This window comes from Sapajus apella, unplaced genomic scaffold (genome assembly GCF_009761245.1).
Source record: "Sapajus apella isolate SASKATOON/1434 unplaced genomic scaffold, GSC_monkey_1.0 scaffold135, whole genome shotgun sequence".
NCBI classification, from domain to species: Eukaryota; Metazoa; Chordata; class Mammalia; order Primates; family Cebidae; genus Sapajus; species Sapajus apella.
This window is the reverse complement of record NW_022437075.1, coordinates 246,487-272,837: the sequence shown is the minus strand read 5'-3', so window position 1 is coordinate 272,837 and position 26,351 is coordinate 246,487. Positions and strand designations below refer to the sequence as shown.

The window sequence follows — 26,351 nt, the reverse complement described above, 5'->3', positions numbered from 1 at the left end:
GATTCCAGGCAGAGGGAGCAGCCAGGGCAAAGATGGGAAATGGGGTTGTAATGAGAAGGAGCAGAGGAGACAAGGGGTAGGAACGGTTGCAGAGCTCAGGGACGTGATGGTGACCAGTCATACTGGGCACTGCAGGGGCTCTGGCTTCTGCTGTGAGGGATAGGGAGCTGGGGAGACTCCCGGAGTCTGGTTTCATTTCCATATTGCTGAGCACCTGGAGAGGCTGTGTGTTCTGGTTGGGCTGGGGGAGAATGCATTCTCTGCAGAAGACAACCAGGTGCTGAGGCCTGAAATCATAACCAGGCCTGGGGCACTCAGACAAGGACTGGAGGCCAGGCCAGAGGAGCAGAGCTCAGGCTGTGCACAGAACTGAACCTTGAACAGTGACTGAACCTTTGAACAGTGACTGAACCTTTCAGCCCACTGGCAGTGGGGCTGCCCAGGCAGCCAGTGGCATGGTCAAATATGAGGTCTGCAGAGGTGGAGCTGTCCGTCTATGAGTTTCCCAACACCAGCTTCACTGCACCCTCCTTTTAGCTCCCTTGGGTTCTCCAGCCCTAAGGGTGGTAGCAGCTTCCTGCAAGCATCAACCTCTGAGTTTCTGCAACATCACAGCAACATCCAGTTTTGCTCTCTGAGCCTTGTAAAACCTGCACAACCAGTCCCTAACTTATATCCCCTCTGTTTGAAAAAGCTAGTGCGGTTTCTGTTTCCTTACTGGACTCTAACTGGTGTAGTACTTGGTATCAACAAGAGTCCCTGGCCAGGTGCAGTGGCTCACGCCTGTAATCCCAATACTTTGGGAGGCTGAGGCAGGAGGAACACTGAGTCCAGGAGTTCAAGACCAGCCTAGGCAACATGGTGAGACACTGTATCTACAAAAAAAAAATTTTAATTAGCCACGTGTGGTGGCACAAGTCTGTAGTCCCAGTTTCTCAGGAGGCTGACGTGGGAGGATCACTTGAGCCTAAGAACTCGAGGCAGCAATAAGCTGTGACTGTACTACTGCACTCCAGTCTGGAGGACAGAGTGAAACACTGCCCCCTCCCCCAAAAAAGAAAAGTCCCATGAAACATGTACAGAGGTGAGATTCTGGGATTGATTTGACTCTGACCTCGGTCAGGAATGCAGTGCTGAGCTTCTTGCCAACAGAATATGAGACGCTAGGAAGCCACAGCATGCAGTTGCATCGTGTTTGACCGTCACCTGTGGTTACTTGACATGAAGTGTTGACTGAAGCCAGCACCTTGGGAGACACAGTGGCCACTGCACGGAGCAGCTGGTAGCAGCAATGGTGACCATGTGGACTGTGGGGTGGGTTGCCTACTTTTGACAGTGCTAGAGAACTTACAGAAATACGACAAGGTCAGGGCTTTAAATCCTTAGCTCAAGACACACAGAAACTTCTGTAGTTTAGTGGTTAAAAAAAAAAAAAAAAAAAAGACACACAGGACCACAAAGCTTCTAGGCCACCTCTAAAAGAATTTCTGAAGCAAGGGCAAAAACACCTGAAACTTAGAGAACTTAATTGCATGCATTGCAGAATTACAACCTACACTGAATTCACAGATCCGCTAAGTGTCATCTATGAGATTTAGGACAAGGAGGGAGACCTGAGGCATGGAATGGCATTGAGTGGATGCAGATGAAGCTGAGAATTGTGCCACTCTTGTACCAGAAGCTGAGCCAGCTTGCTCCAGTCAAGATAACACATCTGAGTCAGCAGCTGCAATTGGAGTAATGACCTGATAATCCACGGTCATTCCCTAGGACCCATCTGTCCTTTGCAGAGGCCAGTCAAGTACAATGGGGATGTGATCAGACCTGCCACCCCTGCAATTTCAAGTCCTTGAGAGTGGCACTGATTTCTGCAATCTCCTCAAGGACTTGGCCTTGCTTCTGGTCTGCCTTCCTGTCAGAGGGGTGCTCTAGGGGCTTCTGCTCAGGACATCCTATTTTTTTTTGTTGTTGTTTTTGAGATGGAGTCTTTGTCACCTAGGCTGGAGTACAGTGGTGCAATCTCAGCTCACTGTAACCTCCAGCTCCCTGGTTCAAGACTCCTGAGTAGCTGGGATTACGGGCACATACTACCATGTCTGGCTAATTTTTTTTTTGTATTTTTAGTAGATATGAGGTTTCACCACGTTGGCAAAACTGGTCTTGAACTCCTGACCTCACGTAATCCGTCTGCCTCTGCCTCCCAAAGTGCTGGGATTACAGGCGTGAGCCACCGTGCCCAGCCAGGCCCTCCTATTTTAAGGGCCCCCATCCTACCAGTCAAAGAGCCACTGTGGTGATTCTGTCATTTGCTGAGTATGTCTTATCCAATGACCCATCCTCACACTGGGGAATAACAAGAATGGTGTGCACACAATGAGACCACCAGAAGACAAATTCAGGGCATAAAGTCCTGCTTTGTCCGTGGACCACAGAGTATTTGAGGATTAGCCTCAACTCAGAGCCAGGCTCTCTGAATTCCTGAGACATCTGAGTATTTCCTGCCCCACCCTCACCCCAGGGAAATGGCAGCAGAACCTTTGAGGAAGATATACTGTCTATTCTTGTGGCAGGACTGGCTCTTTCTTAAAAGGGATCAGTCTCCCTTCAGTTGAGAAGCCATGTGTCTGGGGACTGACCTAGGTCTGTAAACTGGGTAATAGGTGTGAATCTTGCAATTGCCTCGTAAGGGGCACCCCATTCCCTCCAGCCACTCCTCATTGTCCCAGAGCTCTAACTAGTCTGGCATGCTGTAAATGGACAGGTGTGAACTATACTTCTGAGGGTTGCTATTATACTCCAAAGGAATTGCCAGGTTTTCATTCATGTAATTGATGTAAACCTGGGGAACAAGTATGGGGATGGCACCTAAGGGTATCTGACCAAGGAGGATGGGGCACAATGTTGGACTGGAACAAATGTATCTACAGGGGATGACTTACAGAGATTAAATTTAAGATGTAAGCTTGTACAGCTTGAAGAATACTGTTTGTTTGACAGGTTCACTAAGACCTGGACTCAAAAGTGGCCCAAATTCAAGGAGGCTGAATTGCTAGAACTCCCCTGGTACAATTTGGAGAAAGGAATCCAAAAGCTTAGGGATACAGGAAATGTACAGTTTGGAATCTGTGGGTTATCTCAATAACCTTCAGCTCCCTGGTCTCATTGGCTGTGATGCCAGTTTCAGGCATGAACTCAAGAGAGGAGAGGGAAGGGGGAGGTGCGTGGGGGGGGGGGTGAGGGGTTGGGGGCTATAACCTTGACTGTGGATCCTCTTACCTAGGAAATACCCTTGTCATCCTGCGCTCTGAGGGCAGCCCGAGAGGAGCAAAAGTAGCCCAAGGACTCTGGTAAGCTGAAACAATGCAACGGAGACCCCTGGGGTTTCGGAGCAAAGCTGTGTCTCTCCTGTATCCCCTCAAAGCTCCAGCAACCACCATGGTTCAGCCTTTAGAGGCCAAGCTCCCTTTCCCAGCTCCTAGGATCTGGTAAATCCACCTCTTCATGGCGTCCCCAGCTCAAGGTGGGCCACATCACAGGCTCAATCGCTGCACAGGTCCACGTGCAGGGACTTTCTTGCCCTCCCAGCAGAGAAGAGCCATGTGGCGCCAACCAGAGGCCTGTGGAAGTCAAGCTGGGTCCACAAACAGCCAGCAGTGTTTCTAGGCAGACAGATTTATCCTTTAAAATGAATCCGAGGCCGGGCAGGGGTGCGGTGGTTCACGCCCGTAATCCCAGCACTTTGAGAGGCCGAGGCGGGCGGACCATGAATTCAGAAGATCGAGACCATCCTGGCCAACATGTTGGAACCCTGTCTCTATAAAAAAATAAAAATAAAAAATAAAACGAATCCCAGCCACAATGGTGGAGAGAACCGAGGCGGGGTGGGGGTGAGGGACGCCGTGCAGCTTTGGACAGAGTTCTGCCCCTCCCTCAGGCCTAGGCGTCCTGCTACCCTCTAGGCCTCTGACCTCCTAGCCCTTGGCCGGAGACAGAAACCCGTTTACAACCTCTGTTCTCGCTCACAGCTCGGAAGGAAGGAGAGGAGGGGACTCACACCCTGCCCTTGTTCCCACTGGAGCCCCAGATCTCCATTTCGCACAGTTCTCAGAGGGGACCACCACACCTGTTAGAGACGCCAGTTCTTGCCCATCTCTGCAAGGACGAACCTCTACCAGAAGTAGAGCTTGCTGCCTCCACCCTCTGGATGTTTCTCTGGGGTCAAGAGCCCACCACACATGTTCGAAGCCAGGCCTTGGTGTCCGGTGGGGATACCTTCAAAGGGACTGTGCACCACGGTCCTCCACACCCAGGGCCTCCCCTGCACTCCCAGCAGGACAGCGTCCGCACCGGCAGCCGGCGAAGGCAGGGCCAGCAGACAGCGCACTCAGACCCGGGACCCCGCAGCGCCGCGAGTCCGCGACCTCCCGCTCTGGGGCGTCCTGGGGTCAGGGCGCAGTGCGGCCCCCGTGCCGCTTCCGGTGCTAGTTAAGGTTGGAGCGCTGGCTGAAGGGTTTCCCGCGCTCGCCGCAAGCGTAGGGCCGCTCGCCCGTGTGCTGGCGCCGGTGGCTCTCGAGCTCCGACTTGCGCACGAAGGCCTCGCCGCAGAGTGCAGGCGCTGGTGCCGGCGCAGTTCGGGGCGGCCGCGGAAGGCGAAGGGCCGCTCGCCCGTGTACGTGAGTCGGTGGCTGAGCAGGCTGGAGCGCTGGCTGAAGGCCTGGCCGCACCGGGCGCACGCGTGAGGCTTCTCGCCCGTGTGGTGTGCACGTGCCGGTGCTCCTCCAGGTGGGAGCCCGTGACGAAGGCCTGGCCGCACTCGGCGCACTCGAAGGGCCGCTAGTCCGTGTGTGAGCGCTAGTGCTGCAGGAGCTGCGAGCTCCCGCGGAAAGCCTGGCCGCCCTCCGCGCCGGGGAGCGGCTTCTCGCTGCTGCGTGTGCGCGGGTGCTGCCCCAGACCCGCCGCGCGCACGAACGCCTTGCCGCAGTCGGGGCAGGCGTGCGCCCGCGCGCCCGCGTGGATCTTCAGGTGCTCCGCCAGGCTGGAGCTCTGGCCGAAGCACTTGCCGCAGTCGGGGCAGGCGTGCGGCCGAGCGCCCGTGTGCACGCGCCGGTGCTCCAGGAAATTGGAGTTCCAGCTGAAGGCCTTGCCGCACTCCGGGCACTCGTAGGGCTTCTCGTCCGTGCGCGGGCGGCGGTGCTGCACCGGCGTGGTGCTTCAGCCGAAGGACTTGCCGCAGTCCGGGCAGCGGAAGGGCTTCAGGCCGCTGTGTGTCTTCTGGTGGTGGATGAGCTGCGAGTGCCCGCGGAAGGCCTGGCCGCACTCGCCGCTGTGGATGCGCCGGTGCTGGCTGAGGCTGGAGCTCCACGCGAAGGCCTGGCCGCACTCGGGGCACGTATACGGCTTCTCGCCGGTGTGCACGCGCCGGTGCTGCAGCAAGTAGGAGCTCTGGCTGAACGCCTTGCCGCACTCCCCGCACCGGCAGCCCGGCCTCGCAGGGAGGGGAGAGGGCTGCGGCGCCCGGTCTGAAGGCTGGCTCCTGGGCCCGGCCCCCACCTGCCCACCGTCTGCGGGCTCCCGCTCCCTGCCGGGACCCTCCTGGTCGTCCACCGCCCCCAGCGTGGCTTGCTGCTGCTGACCATCTCCTGCCTCCTCTGGGACCTCCGTTAAGTCTTCCCAGGTCCCCCAGCCTCCAGACACAGCCCCCTCAGAGGGGCCCCTAGTGGCAGTCTTCACACTGCAGAGGTCCTGGCCTTCTTCTGGGGCCACCTGCAGGGTCCACCCTCCTCGGGACTCCATCTCGCTTCTGTCACCTAAAACAGAAGAGAAACGGTAAGTTCCTTAGAGAACACAAAGGCAGACAGCGCGCCTGAGGGGTTGGGGGACATGACTGTGGGGGGGCTGGTTGTCATGCCCTCACCCACTCTTCTCCTCATGGCCCTGGATGTCCCGTGCCCTCTGCAGCCTGGAGCAGGAAGACTAGCAGGCGGGCTAGATACTCAGGGGACAGGCCAGCATTCTGGGCCTCTCTGACAGTGCCACGTGCACATCCTCACACCCGGCTCAGCAGGAGCAGGAGGGGCGCCAGGATCGCGAAGGACTCAAAGCCGTGTGCACCACACTTGCACCGGCCCTCTTGGAACGTCACTCTCTTCCACTTGCTTGAGGTTGGTGGCGGGTGGGGGGGGAGGGACGGGGAGTGTCAGGAAGGTGAGGACTCCAGTTTGTGAAGATGGTGGATCTGCCTCCATTCCGGAAGGCTGGAGAACATGCCACACCCAAATCCAGCTATGTCTGCCTCGCCCACTCCACCCTGGTCAGATCCCTGGGCGGTCCCCTCCACACAATATTATGGTCAGCACCGCCAGGCTGGAGGAATCTCAGTGGCGCTTACCCAGGCCATGGCCACACCAGGCCTCTGTGCAGGCCAGACCAGGTAGTCCAGGGCATGGGGTGGCTGTGCGGCCCAGATCCCTGAGGGAGAGAGGCCAAGGGTGGGAGGGCCTCCTTGGTCCTGAGGCCATGCCTGCCTGTCCAGCCGTTCCTTCCCACAGTGAAGTCTCTACAGTGAGCAAAGCCCATCCCCATTTGCCCTGAGCACCTTATCATTCTTTGTGTAGCCTCCAGCCCTGCTGCCAAGACAGGGCAGGGCAGGGACAAGTGCGTGGATGGTTCCATACCTGGAGGTGGGGCCTGGAAGGGGCCCAGGGGAGCCTCTTGCTCCTCTACCTCCTCTGTCCTGGGGACCAGATCCTCTTGGAGGCTGGGAGCTGGGACCTGGAAACAGGAAGGCTGGAGGGCAGGGTGAGGTGTTCAGCCCAGCAGATCTGAGGAGAAAACATGGGGCATGCAGTGGCATGACCCACCCTTCTCTGCACCCTCAGTTCTCAGGACAGTGCAGAGCACACAGGTGTGGACTGGAGATCTCTGACTCTGCAGCCCAAGCCAGGACCACCAAACTCCCACCTGTCACTATCATTTTCCCGCAGCCCCAGGCCCTCTCAGACACCAACCCCCTACCGGTCCCAGTGCTGGCTCAGCTGGGGTTGTGAGAGAGGGAGGCACACCCAGCCCCAGCCCAGCCCCTACCCACCTAGAGTCCCGGCTCAGCTGACTCCTGCTGCAGCCCCTCTACCAGGGTGGTGGCGTTCTCAGGGCTTCCGGGCCACTGCTACTGCGGTAGGCCTGGATCTCCAGGACCAGTGTGCCCAGTAACTGCTCCAGCACCGAGAGCTCCAGCATCTGCTCCTTGGAGCACGCCTCGGGCGTCAGCCACTGGCACACAGCTCATGCAGCTGGGCCAGGGTTCCTCACAGCCCTCCTGCCTCCTCATAGCAGAACCCCCAGAAGCTCTGGCCAGGGGTCTTAGAGCTGGGCTTACCCATCATCAGTGCGAGTAGACTCTGGAGGACCTGGGGGGCGAGGGCTGATGCCTTACACATCTGGGCAGCCATCCTGCCCATTCTCTGGGAGAGAAGGGCAGCTGCTTGGCCCAAAGTACTTTCTCCAGAGCTGGAAACACACAGGTGAGCCTGTGAGCACAGCAAGGCCATGAAGTCCCCCTCCTTGGGACCAACTGAGACTGAGTAAAAATGTAAGAATGGGGGTATCAGCGCTTTAGGCCCCCAGTGTCAGCATCTTTGCCCATCTGGGTATCAAGGTGCCTGAGGGACACACTGAGGTGCCATGGCTGCTTGAACATCCCTGTGCCTCTCCCTGCTTTTCCTGAGGGTCTCTCCCCTGCCTTGTCTTCCTTCATCCCATACACAGAACACCTAAGGCAGAGATTGTAAACAGGACACCCAGAGTCAGACCAGCAGATGGGTCCTGTTTGACAGTCCCCTCCAGGAAGTGTTTTAAAATTTTAAGTTGGCTGCCAATGTTAACACTTAATCAGATGCTGGTGGGAATATAAAATGGTGTAGCCTATGTGGAAACAGTGGCAGTTTCTCAAAGGGTTAAATGTAGACTTATCATATGACCCAGCAATTCTACTCATAGAGAAATGAAAATATGTCCACACAAAACCTTGTACTTGGATATCATGGCAACCTTATTTATAATAGCCAAAAAGGGGAAACAAGCCAAAATGCCCATCAACTGATGAATGGACAAAATAAAACATGATCCATCTCTCCATACAATGGAATATAATTCAGCCATAAAAAGGAATGCCCACCCTGGTCAACATGGTGAAACCCCATCTCTTCTAAAAATACAAAAAATTAGCCAGGTGTAGTGGCTCGTGCCTCTGGTCCCAGCTAGTTGGGAGGCTGAGACACAAAAATCACTTGAACCCAGGAAGCAGAGGTTGCAGTGGGCTGACATCATGCCACTGCACTCCAGCCTGGGTGACAGAGTGAGACTCCATCTCAAAAAAAAAAAAAAAAAAAGAATAAAGTACAAGGTGGAAGAATCTTGAAAACATTATAAGTGTAAAAAGAAAACAAAAAAAATGCTAAGTGAAAATTGAGACACAAAAGACTTCATATTATGTGGTTCCATTTATATGAAATGTCCAGAACAGATAAGTCCATGAGACAGAATAGATTAGTGGTTGCCAGGATCTACAGGGAAAAGAGAAAGGGGAGATAGTTTCCTTGGGAGTGATGAAAATATTCTGGAATTAGTGGTGATGACTGCACAACTCTGAATATACTAAAAACCACTGAATTATGCACTTTAAAAGGATAAATTTTATGGTATTTATGTTATTTTATTATATATATACATATATTTCAAATATATATGTTTTTAAGAGACGGGGTCTTGCTATGTTGCCCAGGCTGGAGTGCAGTGGCTTTTCACAGGCTCGATCCCACTACTGATCAGCACAGGAGTTTTGACCTGCTCCATTTCCGACCTGGGCCAGTTCACCCCTCCTTAGACAACCTGCTGGTCCCCTGCTCCTGGGAGGTCACCATATTGATGCCGAACTTAGTGTGGATACCCGATCAGCATAGTACACTACAGTCCAGAACTCCTGGGCTCAGGAGGTCCTCCCACCTCAGCCTCCCGAGTAGCTGGGACTTCAGGCATATGCCACCACGCCTGGCTAAATTATGTTTTTTAAAAGTTACCACCCAGTCTCAAAAGCATAAGAACTGTATGATTCTATTTATGCAACATTCTCTTTTTTTTTCTTTTTGAGACGGGGTCATCTGTCACCAGGCTGGAGTGCAGTGGTGTGATCTCATCTCCCAGACTCAAGCCATCTTCCCACCGCAGCCTCCCGAGGAGTTGGGACACCAAGTACGTGCCACCAGAAGTGGCTAATTTTTATTTTTTGAGATGGAGTTTCGCTCTTACCCCAGGCTGCAGTCAAGTTGCACAATTTTGGCTCACTGCAACCTCTGTCCCCCAGGTTCAAGTGATTCTCCTGCCTTCAGCCTCCCAAGTAGCTGGGATTACAGGCGCGTGCCACCACACCAGGCTAATTTTTATTTTTTTATTTATGTAGTAGAGACAGGGTTTCACCGTGTTGTCCAGGCTGCTCCCAAACTCTTCACCTCAGGTGATCCACCCACCTCGACCTCCCAAAGTGCTAGGATTACAGTCCTGAGCCACCCCATCTGGCCTACTTTTTTCATTTTTTGTAGAGACAGGGTTTCGCCATGTGGCCCAGGATGGTCTCAAACTCCCAAGCTCAAGTCATCAGCCCACCTCAGCTTCTCAAAGTTTTGGGATTACAGGCATGAGCCACCTCTCCCAACCTCTGCAACCTTCTTGAAATGACAAAATTGTAGAAATGAAGAATAGATTACTAGTTGACTAAAAAAGGTGAATGAGGGGCAGAGGTAGGAGGGTAGCGTGCGCAGCTGTGAAATGGCAACTTGGGGATCCTGCAGTGATGGAAATGATCTGCGTCTTGGTTGTGATCTTGTACTCTAGTTTTTCTTTTTCTCTTCTCTTTTTTCTGAGACAGAGTCTTGCTCTGCCGCCCAGGCTGGAGTGCAGTGGCGCAATCTGGGTTCACTGTGACCTCTGCCTTCTGGGTACAAGCGATTCTCCTGCCTCAGCCTCCCCAGTAGCTGGGATCACAGGCAGCAGCCACCATGCCCGGCTAATTTTTGTATTTTCAGTAGAGATGGGGTTTCACCATGTTGCTCACGGGTCTTTAACTCCTGAGCTCAAGCGAACCACCCCCCTTGGACTCCCAAAGTGCTGGGATTACAGGCATGTGCCACCATGCCCACCCTCTTGTTTTTCAAGATGCCACCTTTTGGGGAAACTGGGTAAAGGGTACATAAGATATGCATTATTTCTTACAGCATATTAACTTATAATTACCTCAAATTAAAAGTTGGTTTTTTTTTTCTGTCTTCAGATTGGAGTTCAGTGGCCCGATCTTGGCTCACTGCATTCTCCGCCTCCCAGGTTCAAGCGATTCCCCTGCCTCAGCCTCCCGAGTAGCTGGGGACTACAGGCGTGCACCACCATGCCCAGCTGATTTTTTGTATTTTAGTAGAGAGAGGGTTTCACCATGTTGGCCAGGATGGTCTCAATCTCCTGACCTCATGATCCGCCTGCCTTGGCCTCCCAAAGTGCTGAGCCAAGATTGTGCCACGGCACTACAGCCTGGGTGACAGTGTGAGACTCCGTCTTAAAAATAAATAATTTGGAGCATCGCGGGGGTGCCCAGCTGCCGCACCTGGGCCACCCGGACCTCCAGAAAAAAATTAAAAAATAAAAAAGCCATCAGATTTCAATGAAAATCCACTATATGTGTATTGAAGAACCAGAAATCCGGGGCCCCCCGAGGGACCCACGTTTCTTAAGGTGGACCCAGGCAAGGCTGCCCCTGCATCCAGGGCCTGTGCTGCGCCACCCCAACCTGCCAGCCTCCAGCCCCCCCGCGCCAGCTAACAGGGCTGCCGTCCTGAGGCCATCCTCGTCCTTCCTGTCTGCCTCACTGCTCCAGCCTCCCTGCGGTCCTCACATCTACGCTGCGGGCCCTGTCTGAGCCTGAACGCCTCCTCCTCACCCCCAGACGGTCAGAGCCACCTCCCGCGTCAGTCCCAGCGGACGCGCCCCCAACAACGGGCACTCGTCCGACCGCAGGGAGTCAGTATCGGGCCACTGCGCCTGCGCAGCTATGGCTCACGAGTGACTGTGTCCCCCCCACCACCAAGGCCTAGGCTGGACAAACAAATACAGGGTGGGTAAAGCGGAGGAAACTGCGGCCAGGAGGCGCGAGGCCTGTGCGGGCAGCTCCCCGGGCTCAGAGGCGAGGCCCCGCCAGCTGACCACAGGAACTGCGCGGGACGTGGGCTGATGAACGAATGAATGAATGTGGGAAGAAATGATGGCGCGGCCCAGGTCACGAAGGCGAAACCATAAGTCTGGAGGACTGATGAGTGAATGAGTGACATAAGCGAGCAGGAGGAACGCTGCTACAGAAGTGAACGCCGTAAGGTTCGCGTTCATGGAGCTGGAGGCAGACGCGAGAAGAGATTCCGCCCCCACCAGCGTCACCTCTAGCCCGTGCCTAGTTACTTCCGGGCCGCTCTGGACCTCGCGGAGGCCTAGCTCTCGGTGGTCCCAGAGGGCCCCGCTCCGCGCCCCGCCCTGCCCCGCTCGGCGGGAGCGGTTGGAGCCGCCGGGCTGATCCATGCTTGGCCGGATGGTGTCCGTCCGCGTCACTCACTATCCTCGGCCCACCCCTAAATCCGCTAGGCGCGGCCCGAGAGAGGCACGCACGCGGGCCCGAGCCACAGGGAATGGTGGGGCGGGCGAATGGGCACCGGCTCTCCTGGCAGGCGCGATCGCGTTCAGCCGAGCAGCCCAGCGCCTCGCGGTTCTCCCCACTGCGCCTGCGCAGCTATGGCTCGGCGGCGGGCGCGCGCTTGTGGTCCCTATGGGGACGTCGCCGCAAGCGAGCGACTTTCTGGCGTCTGGCGTTACCATGGATGCGCTCCCGCCTTTTCCTTTTCCCCTGCGCGGGCCCGCCTTTTCCCCTGCGCGGGCCCGCCTTTTCCCCTGCGCGGGCCCGCCTTTTCCCCTGCGCGGGCCCGCCTCTCCGGCACACACTCGGCAGCTCCGCGGTCGCTCGAGGCTGCGGGGATCGCGGACGCCTGACTGGCTGATCTCGCTTCTCCCTAGTCGTCCTTGTCTGGCCCCAGGCCGTCTTTGCCACCCTGGAACCTAGCTTAGTTAACGCCACTGAGCTGCATCTCACACCCACGCGCTCTGGACCACTCACCAAGCTGGAATCCATGCACTTTATTTTTAAAATAGAGCCGGAATCTCGGAAGCTCAGCAGGGTCGGGCCTGTTAGTACTTTGATGGGAGACCGCTTTGGAACACCGGGTGCCGTTGACTAAAGCCGTGTGCGGTGGCCCACGTCTGAAATCCCAGCACTTTGGGAGGCTGAGGCGGGCAGATCACGAGGTCAGGAGATTGAGACCAGCTTGACCAACATGGTGAAACCCTGTTGGTTTCAAAAATAAAAATACAAAATTTAGCCCAGCGTGGAGGCGCGCGCCTGTAATCCCAGCTACTCAGGAGGTTGAGGCAGGAGAACTGCTTAACCCGGGAGGCAGAGTTTGCAGTGAGCCGAGCTCGTGCCACTGCACTCCAGCCTGGGCAACCGAGTGAGACTCTGTCTCAAAACAATATACATAAATAAATAAGACATAGACCGTTGCCGGGTGTGGTGGCTCAAGCCTGTAATCCCAGCACTTTGTGAGGCTGAGACAGTCGAGTCACTTGAGGTCAGGAGTTTGAGACCAGCCTGGCCAACATGGCGAAACCCCGTTTCTATTAAAAATACAAAAATTAACCAGGCATGGTGGCTCGCGCCTATAATCTCAGCTACTCGGGAGGCTGAGGCAGGAGAATCGTTTGAACCTGGGAGGCAGAAGTTGCAATGAGCGGAGATGGTGCCACTCCACACTCCAGCCTGGGCAACAGAGCAAGACTCCATCTCAGAAAAAAAAAAAAAAAAAAAAAACACACACACACACACACACACACACACACACACACCAGGTGCTGTAAGCTAAAATAAATAAATAGCTAGAGAGGGGATCTCACTATATGGCCCAAGCTGGTCTTGAACTCCTAGGCTTAAGTGATCCTCCTGCCTTGGCATCCCAAAATGCTAGGATTACAGGCATGAGCCACCATCCCCAGCCTCCATGAGCTTTTTGGTACCAATTTTTCCCAGTTTGCACTGGGGAGCCCCCACCCCAACCCAGGTGGTTTGGGCAGATGTGGGTACATAGCCCAGGCCCGCAACACAGATCAGTGCATCACCCTGGTCCTGGTAATGGCCACTTTGAACCTGTGAGCATTATGGGACTTCTCTCTGAACTATTAGGGCCTCTTCTCTTTTAAACCTGTGGCTGTGAGCATCTGTCAGCAGGGGCTGCTGCAGCCTTCTTGCCCCCATGAGGGATGAATCTGTCAGAGAATGGAGTCCATACAGAAAAGCAGAACTGAGGGATGATGTGTTAGTTTCCTGTGGTTATGCAGCAAATTACCACAAATTTGGAGGCTTAAAACAACAGAAATTTATTCTTTCACAGTTCTGGGGACCAAAAGTCTGACATTGATATCACTGAGCTGAAACAAGATGTTGACAGGGCCGACCTCCTTCTGGAAGCTCTAATGTAGAACCTTTTCTTGCCCTTTTCAGTACCTAGAGGTGCATTCCATGTATTCCTTGGCCTACAGTCCTTTCCTTCATCCTCAAATAACTGGTAACATCTTACTCTTTCTCTAAGTTAAAATATGTAACATATGTTCATTTTATCTCATTTGCATGAGAGTCAATTTTAGCTTAAAATTTTTTTTTCAGGCCAGGCGCGGTGGCTCACGCCTATAATCCCAGCACTTTGGGAGGCCGAGGCGGGCGGATCGCGAGGTCAAGAGATCGAGACCATCTGGTCAACATGGTGAAACCCCGTCTCTACTAAAAATACAAAAATTAGCTGGGCATGGTGGCGCACGCCTGTAGTCCCAGCTACTCGGGAGGCTAAGGCAGGAGAATTGCTTGAACCCAGGAGGCGGAGGTTGCGGTGAGCCGAGATCGCGCCATTGCACTCCAGCCTGGGTAACAAGAGCGAAACTCCGTCTCAAAAAAAGAAAAAAAAAATTTTTTTTTCTTGGAATAGTCTCAAAAAACAAGAAAAGATATATAAATAGTTTAAAAAAAATTTTTTTTTTCTTTTTGAGACGGAGTCTTTCTCTGTTTCCCAGGCTGGAATGCAGTGGCGTGATCTCGGTTCACTACAACCTCCACCTCCTGGTTTCAAGCAATTCTCCTGCCTCAGCTTCCCAAGTAGCTGGGATTACAGGCACTTACCACCACGCCCGGCTAATTTTGTATTTTTTTTCAGTAGGGACAAGGTTTCACCAGGCTGGTCTCGATCTCCTGACCTCGTGATCCAGCTGCCTCGGCCTCCCAAAGTGTTGGAATTACAGGCGTGAGCCACTGTGCCCAGCCCAGCTTAAAAATTTTTTTATCAGCCTGGGCAACATGGTGAAACCTCACCTCTACAGAAAAATACAAAAATTAGCCAGATGTGGCTGTGTGTCCCAGCCAGCTACTCATGGGCCTGAGGCCCTTGGAAACCCCAGTGAAGGCTCTGGCTTAGAGCTCACCCTTGCTCCTGCCGCTGCTGCCTCCGACAGATGCTGGTGCTTTCTCATGTGTCCTTCCTCAGGGGCCGCACCTCCTGTTTCTAGGATCTATGAGCATAATGAATTTTGTTTTCCTGAGCTTGTCCTGCGTCTCCTCTTCTGGCCACACCTGACTGAGCAGCACATAAAAGCCACAGAACACCAGGAGAGCTGCTGCTTGGGGAATTCCTGCAGGAAGAGTCCTGGAGGATGTGGTGGGGGGAAGGCAAGGACTGCTCTCCCTCTCCTGGAGGCTGGGGAGGGCTTCAAGGAGACTACAAGGTGGAAGGAAACTTGGGCAGGGCCTGCCTCATCAGGATGCTTTCCCCAGAAAAGAAGGGTTTAAGCTGCTGGTGGATGAGTCCTGGATTAACCAAGACCTGGGCCTTCTGGGGGCTGTGGAGGACTGAGGACATTATGAGGTGCGTTTCTCCCTGGGTGGATTCCCCAGGGCCTCTGAGGCTGGTTTCAGGCCCTGCCCTTTGGCTGCCCCACTGGAAGCTAAGCATCCACACCTCAGAGGTGCTTTCCCTGGTCTGACCTTGGCAAGGGCAGATAGAGAGGTACCCCAGGAATGTTCACCAACGTCTGGGGCGTAAACAGCACCCATCTACACAGTACCATTAGGGCCACAGAGTGTGGTAAATGTCAATGGCCAGCTCAGGTGGTCCCCAGTGTGGCTGCGGGGACCATCTAGGAATCTTCTGCTTCGGGGTCCCAGGCCACACTTTGGAAACTATTGGAAGCAACAAGGCCCAGGCCCTGAGGGCCCAGCTCTGCCCTCTCCGGGGCTCTGGTTGAGCCATGTGCAAGCATCCTCCTGGCCCTCCCAGCTGGTGTGAGGAGGAAATGCACGCCAAAGGGCAATGTCCTCGAACAGGCCTGTCCATAGTCAGCCTTCCCCTGTCGGCCTCTGGAGTGAGGGAGCCTTGGGTCTGTCTGGAGCCAGTGTGGATGAAATGCAGAAAGAAATTGGAATCGCAGCCATGGACAGCCACTAATATAGCTGGGAAGAGGTGGACTCCCACCTCTGTGGTGCTGGGGGCATCATGCCAACAACTCTGGCGCCCACTTTACTTCCACTCACACCGCGGAGCCTTGGGGAGATGCGATTCAGCCTGATGTGCTTCCGGGGAAAATAAGGAGACCCCGCTAGTCAATCAAACCAGGGCAAGCTTGCCAGGGCATTACACTCCACCTAAGGGAACCCTTTCTGCAGTGACTACTGGGCTGCCAGGGCTGGGATAGGCAGAAGACTGCCTCAAGGTCTCACCTCTGGAGGGTCACGAGCTGTGCCGGGCCGGCTACGGCAGAGGGTGTGCAAACACCCTGAGGTCCCAAGGCTCCTGAATCCGCCTAAGGGGCAGTAAGAGGTCCTAGGTTCGAATCCTGCTTCCGCCGTCTTATGGTCTTGCCTCCGGAGAGTCATTTTTCCCTGTTTCCTCACATACCAGAGAGCCCAGTAACACACACCATATCTCTGCGGAGAAAAAAACCCCAGAGATTGTGGACACAGTGCCTGGGCCACATAGCGCCCCGTAGAGATTATTACTGCTTTTGCCTGCAACTGGATGCTGCGTGCCCAGTTAGAAAAGGTTAAACAAAACTTGAACAGTGGAAGCCTGTGACACCATGTGTACAAAGTCAAGTTTAATCAAGGTTACAAACGTTTGTGGGTTTTCAGGGACAAAGGCCTCTCCTGGACGCGTGGTTCGCTTTGGCGACGCGTCGACTCTCCACTCCTGGAGGTCAAGGCGCGGCGCGGCCGGTGTGCCGCTCCTGGTGCTGGTTGAGGTTGGAGCGCTGGCTGAAGGCGCGGCCGCACTCCCCGCACGCGTAGGGCCGCTCGCCCGTGTGCGTGCGCAGGTGGCGCACGAGGCTGCAGGTGCGCACGAAGGCCTTGCCACAGTCGCGGCAGATGTAGGGCTTCTCGCCCGAGTGCAGGCGCTCGTGCTGGCGCAGCTCGGAGCAGCCGCGGAAGGTCTTGCCGCACTCGGGGCAGCGGTAGGGCCGCTCGCCGGTGTGCGCGCGCTGGTGTTTCCCCAGGCCCGAGCGGCCCTTGAAGGCCTTTACGCACAGTCGGCATGCGTAGGGCTTGGCGCTACTGTGCGTGCGCTGGTGGCGGCTCAGGTTCGAGCGCTGGTTGAAGGCCTTGCCGCACTCGGGGCACGCGTAGGGCTTCTCTCCGGTGTGCACGCGCCGGTGCTCCACGAGGTGAGAGAACAGGCCGAGGGCCTTCGCGCACTCCACACACTCGTACGGCTTCTTCCCGGCTCCCGACACCCGTCGGGGACTCCGCTCGCCACAGTCCCCCCAGGGCGGGCGCTGCAGCCAGAGGGCACGCTGGACCATGACGGGGCAGCGGCTGTGGCGCTCCGCCAAGTGCGTCTTCTGGTGGCGGTACAGGCCGGAGCAGCGCACAAAGGCCCTGCCGCACTCGTCGCAAGCGTACAGTCGCTGGGCCGGGGGTTCGGGAACATCCAGGCAAGGTTGCGAGGTTTGGTCGCACTCGGGACACACTGGGGGGCCTTTGCCCGGCTGCTGCTGTTTGGGGCGAAAGCGCTTCCCGCACCGGGCACACAGACTGGGCTCCTCCGTCGCCTGCAGCCGCTCTTGGGTGATCCGCGGGGCCCTCCAAGCAAAGGCCTCGCCGCACGCGCAAGCCCGGGGCTGCTCCACCTAGGGTCTTCTTCCGCGGGAGGTCGGCTTTGGGGTCTGCGGGTAGGTCGGAGCGCCAGTCCGCGGTTGGCACGGCCAGCAGTCCGTGTGGACCTCACACAGTTGAGTCCAGGGGTGGTTGCGGAGCCACTCCGGACAAGGGTCACTCACGGGGGGCTTCTCCCAGCGGGCGCCCCGCGATGCAGCGCCAGGCAGGACTTCCTGCTGCAGTTCCCAGCAGGCTCCGGGCTTCCACAGGGGCCCTCCCCAGCCTGCAACCCCTCGGGGGTAACTAAGTCCGGGTCCTGAGAATAGGCGGGGCCGCACGGCTCCTGCACTAGGGGTCTGGTCCCTGGACCGGGGGTTACCCCGAGGCTGCAGCCCCGTGAGCCCCACCCTGGGGGAGTCGTCAGGCCACCCGCTGCCCCTCCAGGCAGGTCCGCCTTTTGAGTGGGGCGGCTCTCTGCCCGGTCTTCTTCGAGGGGCCTCGGCTCCTCGGGCCTCTTCGCCCAGGCCCCGGAGACACCTCGGGCATGAGCCTTGGGGATTCCTCCCTGCCCAGCCTTGTGGGCCGAAGCCTCCATCCTGGGACTGGCCCCTAGCGCAGAGTCCTGGCTGTAGGATCTGGAAAGCAGGGAGAAATGGAGCTGGCAGTTCCCAGGAGAAGAGGAAAACTGGGACAAAGAGCAACCACCCCACAGCTGGCACCTACTGGGAGGCCCCCAGCTTTCTGCAGACTTGAAAGGGTAAATGGAGTCAGGGCCTCCTGCCCCTCTTCAAATTGTCAACACCCAGATCCCAGAAAACAGCTTCCCGGGCGCTCTCTGCACACATCACTGCTCCTCCTCCACACTGGATCCTAAAATATTGTGCCCCTGGCTAAGGCCCTCCCTGGTCCCCCTTCCCCAAGCAACAGGGACTCCGGGTCCTCCTGGCTCCATTCACTGCCATTGTCCAGCTCTTCTGGGAGGTGTGAGGTGGGACTCACCTGACAGCTGAGAGCCTGGCCAGGAGATCTTCACTGTGGAGGCCAATGCTGGGCTGCCTCTCCCCTCTTCAACCAGGTAACCGTGGTTGTCTCAAGCCTGGCAGCGTCATCTACAAAATGGGTATGATAATGGTAAATATAAACAGCTGAGCAGGGAGACAGGCAACCCAGTTCATTCCAGCAAGTGTGGACATTAGCAAGGCCTGGTGCCTGCTATTACTATTTTAAAATTCTGCCTTGGCTATGTTAGTTACCTACTGCTGCTTTAACAAACTGCCATCACCACAGTGGCTTGAGGCAATGCAAACTTGTCATCTCACAGTTCTGGAGGTCAGAAGTCCTAAATGAAGGTTTCAGTAGTGTGGGTTCCTCCTGGAGGCTCTTGGGGAGGATGTTTGCTAACCATTTCCAGCTTCTAGATGCCACCTACTTTCCTTTCTTCCATCTTCAAGCCAGCAGTGAGACATCTTCGTCTCTCACTTTCTGGGCTTGTCGTCAAATCTCCTTATACTCCTTATAGGACTTGGATCCTTCTGCCTCTTGTGATCACACTAGGGCAAGCAGACATAATCCAGGAATCCCCCCATCTCAGGATCCATAACCTCATCACACTCAGTTCTTTTGCTTTGTGAAACAACATATTCACAGGTTCTAGGGACCAGGACATGCACATCTTTTAGGAGGCCATTATTCTGCCTACAACAGTAGACTTTGCCAAGCTCTTCACACCTTACAGGGAAAACACAGTACATGCATCAAGATGCCATTTAGGTGAAACACACGTTTAGCCTGAGTTAGGAAGGATACACACAGCTCAGACCACTCCCACCTGGAGTGCGGCTCACTTGGCTGGACTCAGTGGTGACTTGCATAGGGAGGACTCCAGTCTTTGGGCACTATGCATGGAGGGGTTGGGCAGAGGAGAAGGCCCACCTGGTAGGCAGACTGGTTACTTACAGGGAAATTGAACAAGTAGGTGAGAAGAATGAAGCTTATGAGAGCAAAGTTTTTCACTGTTGGAGAAAGAAGTGATAAAAGGGGAAAGGAGAGGCTACAACAAACCCTGCAGCGCAAACTAGAGACACTGTGAGTTCCTAATCTGTAGCCCGCACTGACAGTAGATACACACACGTGCATATGTAAATATTCGTCTCCTAAGCTAGCAGTTGAATGGCCAAAAATAGAGGAGGAGAAAGCAGAGGACTTGCTTCTTGATCAGGAAACCCTTTAACTCAATGACAGTTACTGAGAATCTGAGAACTGACTTATAAAATGTCCCATGGATAAGAAAGGGAATTTTCACCTGTAATCTCAGCACTTTTGGAGGCTGATGTGGCTGGATCACTTGAGGTCAGGAGTTTGAGACCCGCTTGGCCAACATGGTGAAACCCCACCTCTACTAAAAATATAAAAATTAGCCTGGCTTGGTGGCGGGTGCCTGTAATCCCAGTTACTCAGGAGGCTGAGGCAGGAGAATTGCTTGAACCCAGGAGGCGGAGGTTGCAGTGAGCTGAGATTATGCCATTGCACTCCAGCCTGGACCACAGAGTGAGATTCCATCTCGGAAAAAAAAAAAAAAAAAAAAATTAGCCAGGCATGGTGGTAGTGCATGCCTGTAGTCCCAGCTACTCAGAAGGCTGAAGCAGGAGAATCACTTGAACCTGTGAGGTGGAGGTTGCAGTGAGCCAGAATTGGGCCACTGCACACCAGCCTGGGCGACAGAGTGAGACTCTTGTCTTAAAAAAACGACGGGGGCGGGGGTGGAATTTTCCTCACTGCGTTGTGATGTGAGGTCTCTCAGCCTCACACTACACAATCCTGTCCCCTTCCTAGATCTCATTGTTTCCAGAACAAAGATGGATCTGTTCAGCACAGCCTTTGAACTATGAATCCCGATGGCTAACATCACATTCAGAGCACAAGATGGACACGCTTGTGGCACCCTTTTAAATCACTGCTTCATTGAGCACGGGAACCCAGATTCTTCTCCTTTTGTTCTGTGTTCCTTTTTCTGTGGAAGGTAGATGTCCCTGTATTTTATTTTATTTATTTTTAGCATTTATTTATTTATTTATTTAGAGATGGAGTCTTTCTCTGTCACCCAGGCTGGAGTGCAGTGGTGAGATCGCAGCTTACTATAGCCTCGGCCTGCCAGGTTCAAGCAATTCTGCTGCCTCAGCCTCCCGAGTAGCTGGGACTACAGGTGTGTGCTATCATGTCTGGCTAATTTTTTTTTTTTTTTTTTTTTTTTGGGAGACGGAGTTTCGCTCTTGTTACCCAGGCTGGAGTGCAATGGCGCAATCTCGGCTCACCGCAACCTCCGCCTCCTGGGTTCAAGCAATTCTCCTGCCTCAGCCTCCTGAGTAGCTGGGACTACAGGCATGCGCCACCATGCCCAGCTAATTTTTTGTATTTTTAGTAGAGACGGGGTTTCACCATGTTGACCAGGATGGTCTCGATCTCCTGACCTGGTGATCCACCCGCCTCGGCCTCCCAAAGTGCTGGGATTACAAGCTTGAGCCACCGCGCCCGGCCCCATTTTTTTTTTGTATTTTTAGTAGAGACGGGGTTTCACCATGCTGGCCAGGCTGGTCTCAAACTCCTGACCTTGTGATCCGTCCACCTCAACCTCCCAAAGTGCTGGGATTACAGGTGTGAGCCACCATGTCTGGCCAGATATCCCTTTTTAAATTTTTTATTTTGTATTTTTATTTATTTATTTATTTGAGACAGTTTCACTCTGGTGGCCCAGGCTGGACTGCAGTGGCATGATGTCAGCTCACTGCATCGTCCACCTCCCGGGTTCAAGCAATTCTCCTGCCTAAACCTCTCGAGTAGCTGGCATTATAGACACCCGCCACCACACCCAGCTAAGTTTTGTATTTTTTTTTCAGTAGAGATGGAGTTTCGCCATGTTGGCCAGGCTGGTCTCGAAATCTTGACCTCAGGTGATCCACCCCCGTTGGCCTCCCAAAGTGCTGGGATTACAGGTGTGAACCACCATGCCCAGCTGATATCCCTTTATTAAATGTCTCAAAAATCTAAGTATTTAGCAAGAGATCCCTGATCTGATGTTACTTTTCCTGTTTTGTAAATTTCTTTTTTTTTTTTTTTTTTTTGAGACAGAGTCTTGCTCCGTCGCCAGGCGCCAGGCTGGAGTGCAGTGGCGTGAATCTTGGCTCACTGCAACCTCTGCCTCCCGGGTTCAAGCAATTCTCTTGCAAGTCCGGAGTAGCTGAGACTACAGGTGGGTACCACCATGTCCAGCTAATTTTTTTGTATTTTTAGTAGAGATGAGGTTTCACCATGTTGGCCAGGATGGTCTCGACCTCTTGACCTGGTGATCTGCCCGCCTCAGCCTCCCAGTGTGCTGGGATTATAAGCATGAGCCACTGTGCCCGGCTGTTTTGCAAATTTCTAACAGGCAGTTGCCCTGGGCCACCTAGTGGCCTGAAATAATTTAACCTGAGTTAAGTTCATTTAATTCAGGAAGCATTTAACCAAGACTGGATGTCGACTTTTTAGCCAAGGGCACTTCAGAACAACTGGCTTCAGCTCTTTGAAGGAAGCTATTACCAGTTGTCCCTGGTGAATTATTTCGTCCTTGGACAACATGACCACATGGCAGAAATGCATTGATGGCCAGCACTCTGGGGACGAATGTTTTTGAGTGGAAATTAAACATGCCAAACTGGTTAAAGACAAATATGCAGAGTTGGACAAGTTCTGCAGGTCATGAAGGGCCTTTGAAGCAGCCTTGGTTCCTGTTCTTCTCTACGGGAGGCTTCTGGGTGAGCTGCAGAGCAGACAGGCCCAGTGCCAAGGGTTCAGCAAGTACTGTTTCCAGGCATTTGCTAATAAACCAGGGTGACACTAAGGACAAGGAGACTCTGTTGTGATGTAGAAACTCTCAGCCTCACTTGTCACATGTGGTAACTGCACAACTCTCCTGTCCCCTCCAGGTCTGTGTGAGACAGGGAAGGTGAGGCTGCCCTTCCCTGTCTGCACCTTAAAGCCACTCAGGGTCTGGATTTTCCTGAAACTTCTGGAGCTGCATGCAGGCTCACAAAGGCACTGATCCTTCCTTAATCTCTGTCCCTCAAGAGTGGCACTAATCAGGACTAACTTATAGAAAATCCGTCACCTTTCCCCCACTATGGGCTCTGACACTTCATGCCTTGGTCTCTCCGCCTATCAAATTAGCCAGCTGGAGCTTTGAACTCAAGGAGGCATGCTTGGAAGTGAGGATGTCTGGGTGCTGCTGAACACCAGCACGCTTTGCCGCATGGTCTGGACTGTGCACAGGGCTCCTAGAGTGACCTGTCACCTCCCAAGCAGGTGGAAGGCTGTGAGAGAGAATGGGCAGTCAGTTACAAACATCTTCTTCCCAAACACTTGTGGATCTAGTCTGAGGCTACTTCTTCCAGGTGAGGGGTTGGCTGGCTGCAGCTGTGGCTTGTTATGCTCTTTCTGCCCTGAAGTCTTGAGCGTGCAGCTTCCAAAGATGAGGATAGGGAATGACATGGGCACATGGGAAGGCCAGCAGCCACGGGCCCCACCTGCCCATGGGCACTGACCATCCCAACAGCAGGTGGACATGAATCTAACTCACAACAGACACCAGAGTAGAGGGAGCTGAGTTCCCCAAGTCCGGATGGGGGGTTCTCACAGGCCCCCACAGGGGAGGCAAGGGAAGCTTTCTCCAGAATGTGGAGTACGGACTCCTTGTGTGAATAAAGTACATGAGCTGGGGGGGTCCGGATTTCAAAAAGCACCACTCATACACCTAGGACTGGCAAAGCTGCTGGCAGTAAGGTCTATTGTGTGGCTCCCCAACTGCAGATGAGCTGACTGGCCTCAGCTGGCACTATCCATGCTCAGTGTTTCCCCTGAGAACAAGAAGACCTGGCAAAAAAGGGGAAAGTACAGAACACGCTCCCACCTGGCTGGTGGGGGTATAGATAGTGCAGCTGCCGTGGAAACCTTCAGTTCCACAGAAGGGTAAAGATGGAGTTACCACACCCCCAGCAACTCCACCCCTAGGTATCCACCCAAAAGAAATGAACAGAGGCACACAAGCAAACACTGGCTCGCAGATGTTCACAGCAGCACTGTTCACAGTAGCCAAAATGGGGAAACAAGCCAAGTATATCAAATGACAAATGCATAAATAAAATATGCTATGTCCATAGAATTAGATATTATTCAGCCATAAAAAAGGGATGAGTACTAACACATACTGCAACATGGATGGACTTTAGAAAACACATTAGGTGAAAGAAGTGAGTCACAAAAGACCACATATTGCATAATTCCATTTATGTGATATATCCAGAATAGGCAAATCCATAGAGACAGAAAGTAGATTAGTAGTCATCAGGAGCTGAGGGAAAAAGAATGAGGAATAATTGCTTTATGGGTATTGAGTTTTGTTTTGGGGTAATTAAAATGTTCTGGAAATTACAGTGGTGATGGTTGCACAACATAGTGAATATATTAAAAACAAAAAAAAATACTAAAAGCTGGCCAGACCTGGTGGCTCACACCTGAAATCCCAGCACTTTGGGAGGCCAGGGTGGGCGGATCACTTAAGGCCAGAAGTTCAAGACCAGCGCAGCCAACGTGGTGAAACCCCATCTCTGCTAAAAAAAAAATACCTGAGTAGCTGGGTGTGGTGGTGCATACCTGTCCTAGCTACTCAGGAGGTTGAGGCAGAGAACTGCTTGCACCTGGGAGAAGGAGGTTCCAATGAGCCAAGATCACACCACTGCACTCGTCTGGGAAACAGAATGAGACTCCTTCCACCCCCCAAAAAATATGTATTTATATATATATATATATATATATATATATATATATATATATATAACATAATATATAAATTATATAAATATATAATGATTTTGTGATGAGATCACCCTAAATAACCTGGGTGTGCCCTAACTCCAAAGACAGGTGTCCTTGTGAAGGAAGCACAGGGAGTTCTGACATGGAGAAGTGGAGGCCATGTGACGATGGAGGCAGATATTGGAGTGATGCAGCCACACTCCAAGGAATACCTGGAGTTGCCACAACCTGGAAGAGGCAAGGAAAGATCCCCACCCAGAGCCATCAGAGAGCACAGCACTGTCGACACCTTGATTTCAGACTTCTGGCTTCCAGGACTATGAGAATAAATTTCTGTTGTTTTAAACTGCCCAGTTTGTGGCAGTGTGTTATAGCAGCCTACAGAGACTGGTTTAGCACCCTCGACAGAATAAGTGTGTTGTGTGGGGCTCTCCTGATCCCTAGTGATGGGGAGTCAGATTAGTGTCTGAACTGCTTAGTGTCTGAACAGAGGGTTGGGGAAGCTGGGTTGAACTGAAGAACCAGCAGTCCCCACATGGCAGGAAGGGACCCTGAAGGGTGCCTGCTAGCCATGTGCAAAGAGCATCTTTGGATTGGTCCCCAGATGCCCTGCTCCCATGGGTGGCTCCTCTGTTACAACAAGAACTGCCTTCCAGCACCAGATGCAGCAAGTGGAAGCTGTGGAGCATAGCTGAGTCTCTTCGCCTCCTTGATCTGTTCCCAGGAGGCACTGTCCAACTATCCACTGTACACGGGTGACATTCCAGCCATGGACCCATGACCTGAGGCTGAGCACAGCAAAGACAATGGAGGCTCTGGGTCCTGAGGCCCCAGGAGCCTGTCCTTAATGGTGCATTACAGCTCTCCCAAGCTGTTCTGACAGTGACCTCCCATCTGCCCCAGGTGAGCATGCTTGCACGTGGGTGCTCACCCAGCCTTTCTAGTTGTCCTCAGGGCTTCTGGTGTTGGGAACAGGATGCAGAGCTACCAATTTAGAGGACTGAGAGGTTAACATGGTCAAGGTGGAGTCCTGCAGAATTGCAGAGCAACAGCACACACAGGAAAGTTAATGAGATTCCACATCCTCATGGAGGTTGGACACGGTACAGTGAGGTCTTATTTGCCCAAGAAAATGTGCAGGGAAGTCGCCTGGCGCGGTGGTTCACACCTGTAATCCCAGCACTTTGGGAGGCCGAGTGGGTGGATCACCTGAGGTCGGGAGTTCGAGACCAGCCTGACCAACATGGAAAAACCCCATCTCTACTAAAAATACAAAATTAGCCGGGCGTGGTGGTGCATACCTATAATCCCAGCTACTCAGGAGGCTGAGGCAGAAGAATCGCTTGAACCCAGGAGGTCGACGCTGCAGTGAGTCCAGATGGTGCCATTGCACTCCAGCCTGGGCAACAGGAGCTAAACTCCATCTCAAAAAAAAAAAAAAAAAAAAAAAGAAGAGAGAGATAGAGAGAACAGGGAAGTCAACGTGAGTGGCTCTGAGGTGTGGAAGACACAGGCTAGTGCCCAGCTCAGCGTGGCTCCACCTCTCTGGGCCACAGACCAACCTCCCCCACACTCAGTCCCAGGGGACACAAACCCTAGCCACGATGTCCAGTTCTACACTGTGCACGCAATGGGAAGAACAGCGCACCATGCACTGCGAGCAGAAGAATGTCTGAGTGCAGACACAACTCCCTCTGTGCCGCCACCCTCAAGGGTGAGCGAGCTTCAACCCTCCAAGGACATCCACTGTGTCGGGGCCAAATGCTGCTGCATCCTGCTCTAATAGTGAGTGAACACCGGGACCGCAGACAAGAAGAAATAACAAGGAAACGGTTTCAGAGAGAAAAAGACCTGAAGAACATCAAACAGGAGCCGCGCGAGAGCGCCGGAGAGGGAGGCGGCTGATTCTTCAGGCCTCTGTGAGGAGCGGGCATGGAGCCGGTCTGGAGACAAGGAAAGGGAACTGCAAGATCAAAGGCCAGGAGGCGGGGCCCGAGGCGGTAGGGAGGCTGGAGTCGGCCACGGCCAGGAGGTGGGCTTGACTTGAGAGCCGAAGGCCGTCAGGATGGGTCCCCGGCCTGGAGCCTCCCCTCGCGGGCCTCAATGATACCCAGCACAGAAACGCCGGGGCCAGAGCTACAGCAGCCCGACCCACCCGGAACTCAAGGTACCGAGTGCTGTGGCTGGTCCGGACCTGGAGCGCGAGGACCGGAAGTGTGCAGCGTCACGCCTCCGCGCC

At 53.9% G+C, this 26,351-nt stretch overlaps 2 protein-coding genes and 1 long non-coding RNA gene across 3 annotated transcripts; 1 reads left to right on the top strand and 2 right to left on the bottom strand.

The window, feature by feature from the left end:
- Positions 1-4,445: 4,445 nt before the first annotated feature.
- On the bottom strand, positions 4,446-6,543 carry ZNF497 (zinc finger protein 497). Its single transcript, XM_032263333.1, is given in 4 exon segments — positions 4,446-4,606; positions 4,609-4,759; positions 4,762-5,807; positions 5,915-6,543. Coding segments are annotated over 4 exon segments (1,374 nt in total). The 5' UTR covers positions 5,931-6,543.
- Positions 5,739-25,352, top strand: LOC116540032. The gene is made up of 3 exons (XR_004264271.1): positions 5,739-5,826; positions 20,099-20,285; positions 24,217-25,352. It is a non-coding gene; the product is annotated as an uncharacterized LOC116540032 (long non-coding RNA).
- On the bottom strand, positions 16,254-19,135 carry ZNF837 (zinc finger protein 837). Its single transcript, XM_032263332.1, is given in 3 exon segments — positions 16,254-17,456; positions 17,459-17,901; positions 18,266-19,135. Coding segments are annotated over 2 exon segments (1,491 nt in total). The 5' UTR covers positions 17,862-17,901; positions 18,266-19,135; the 3' UTR covers positions 16,254-16,368.
- Positions 25,353-26,351: the final 999 nt, after the last annotated feature.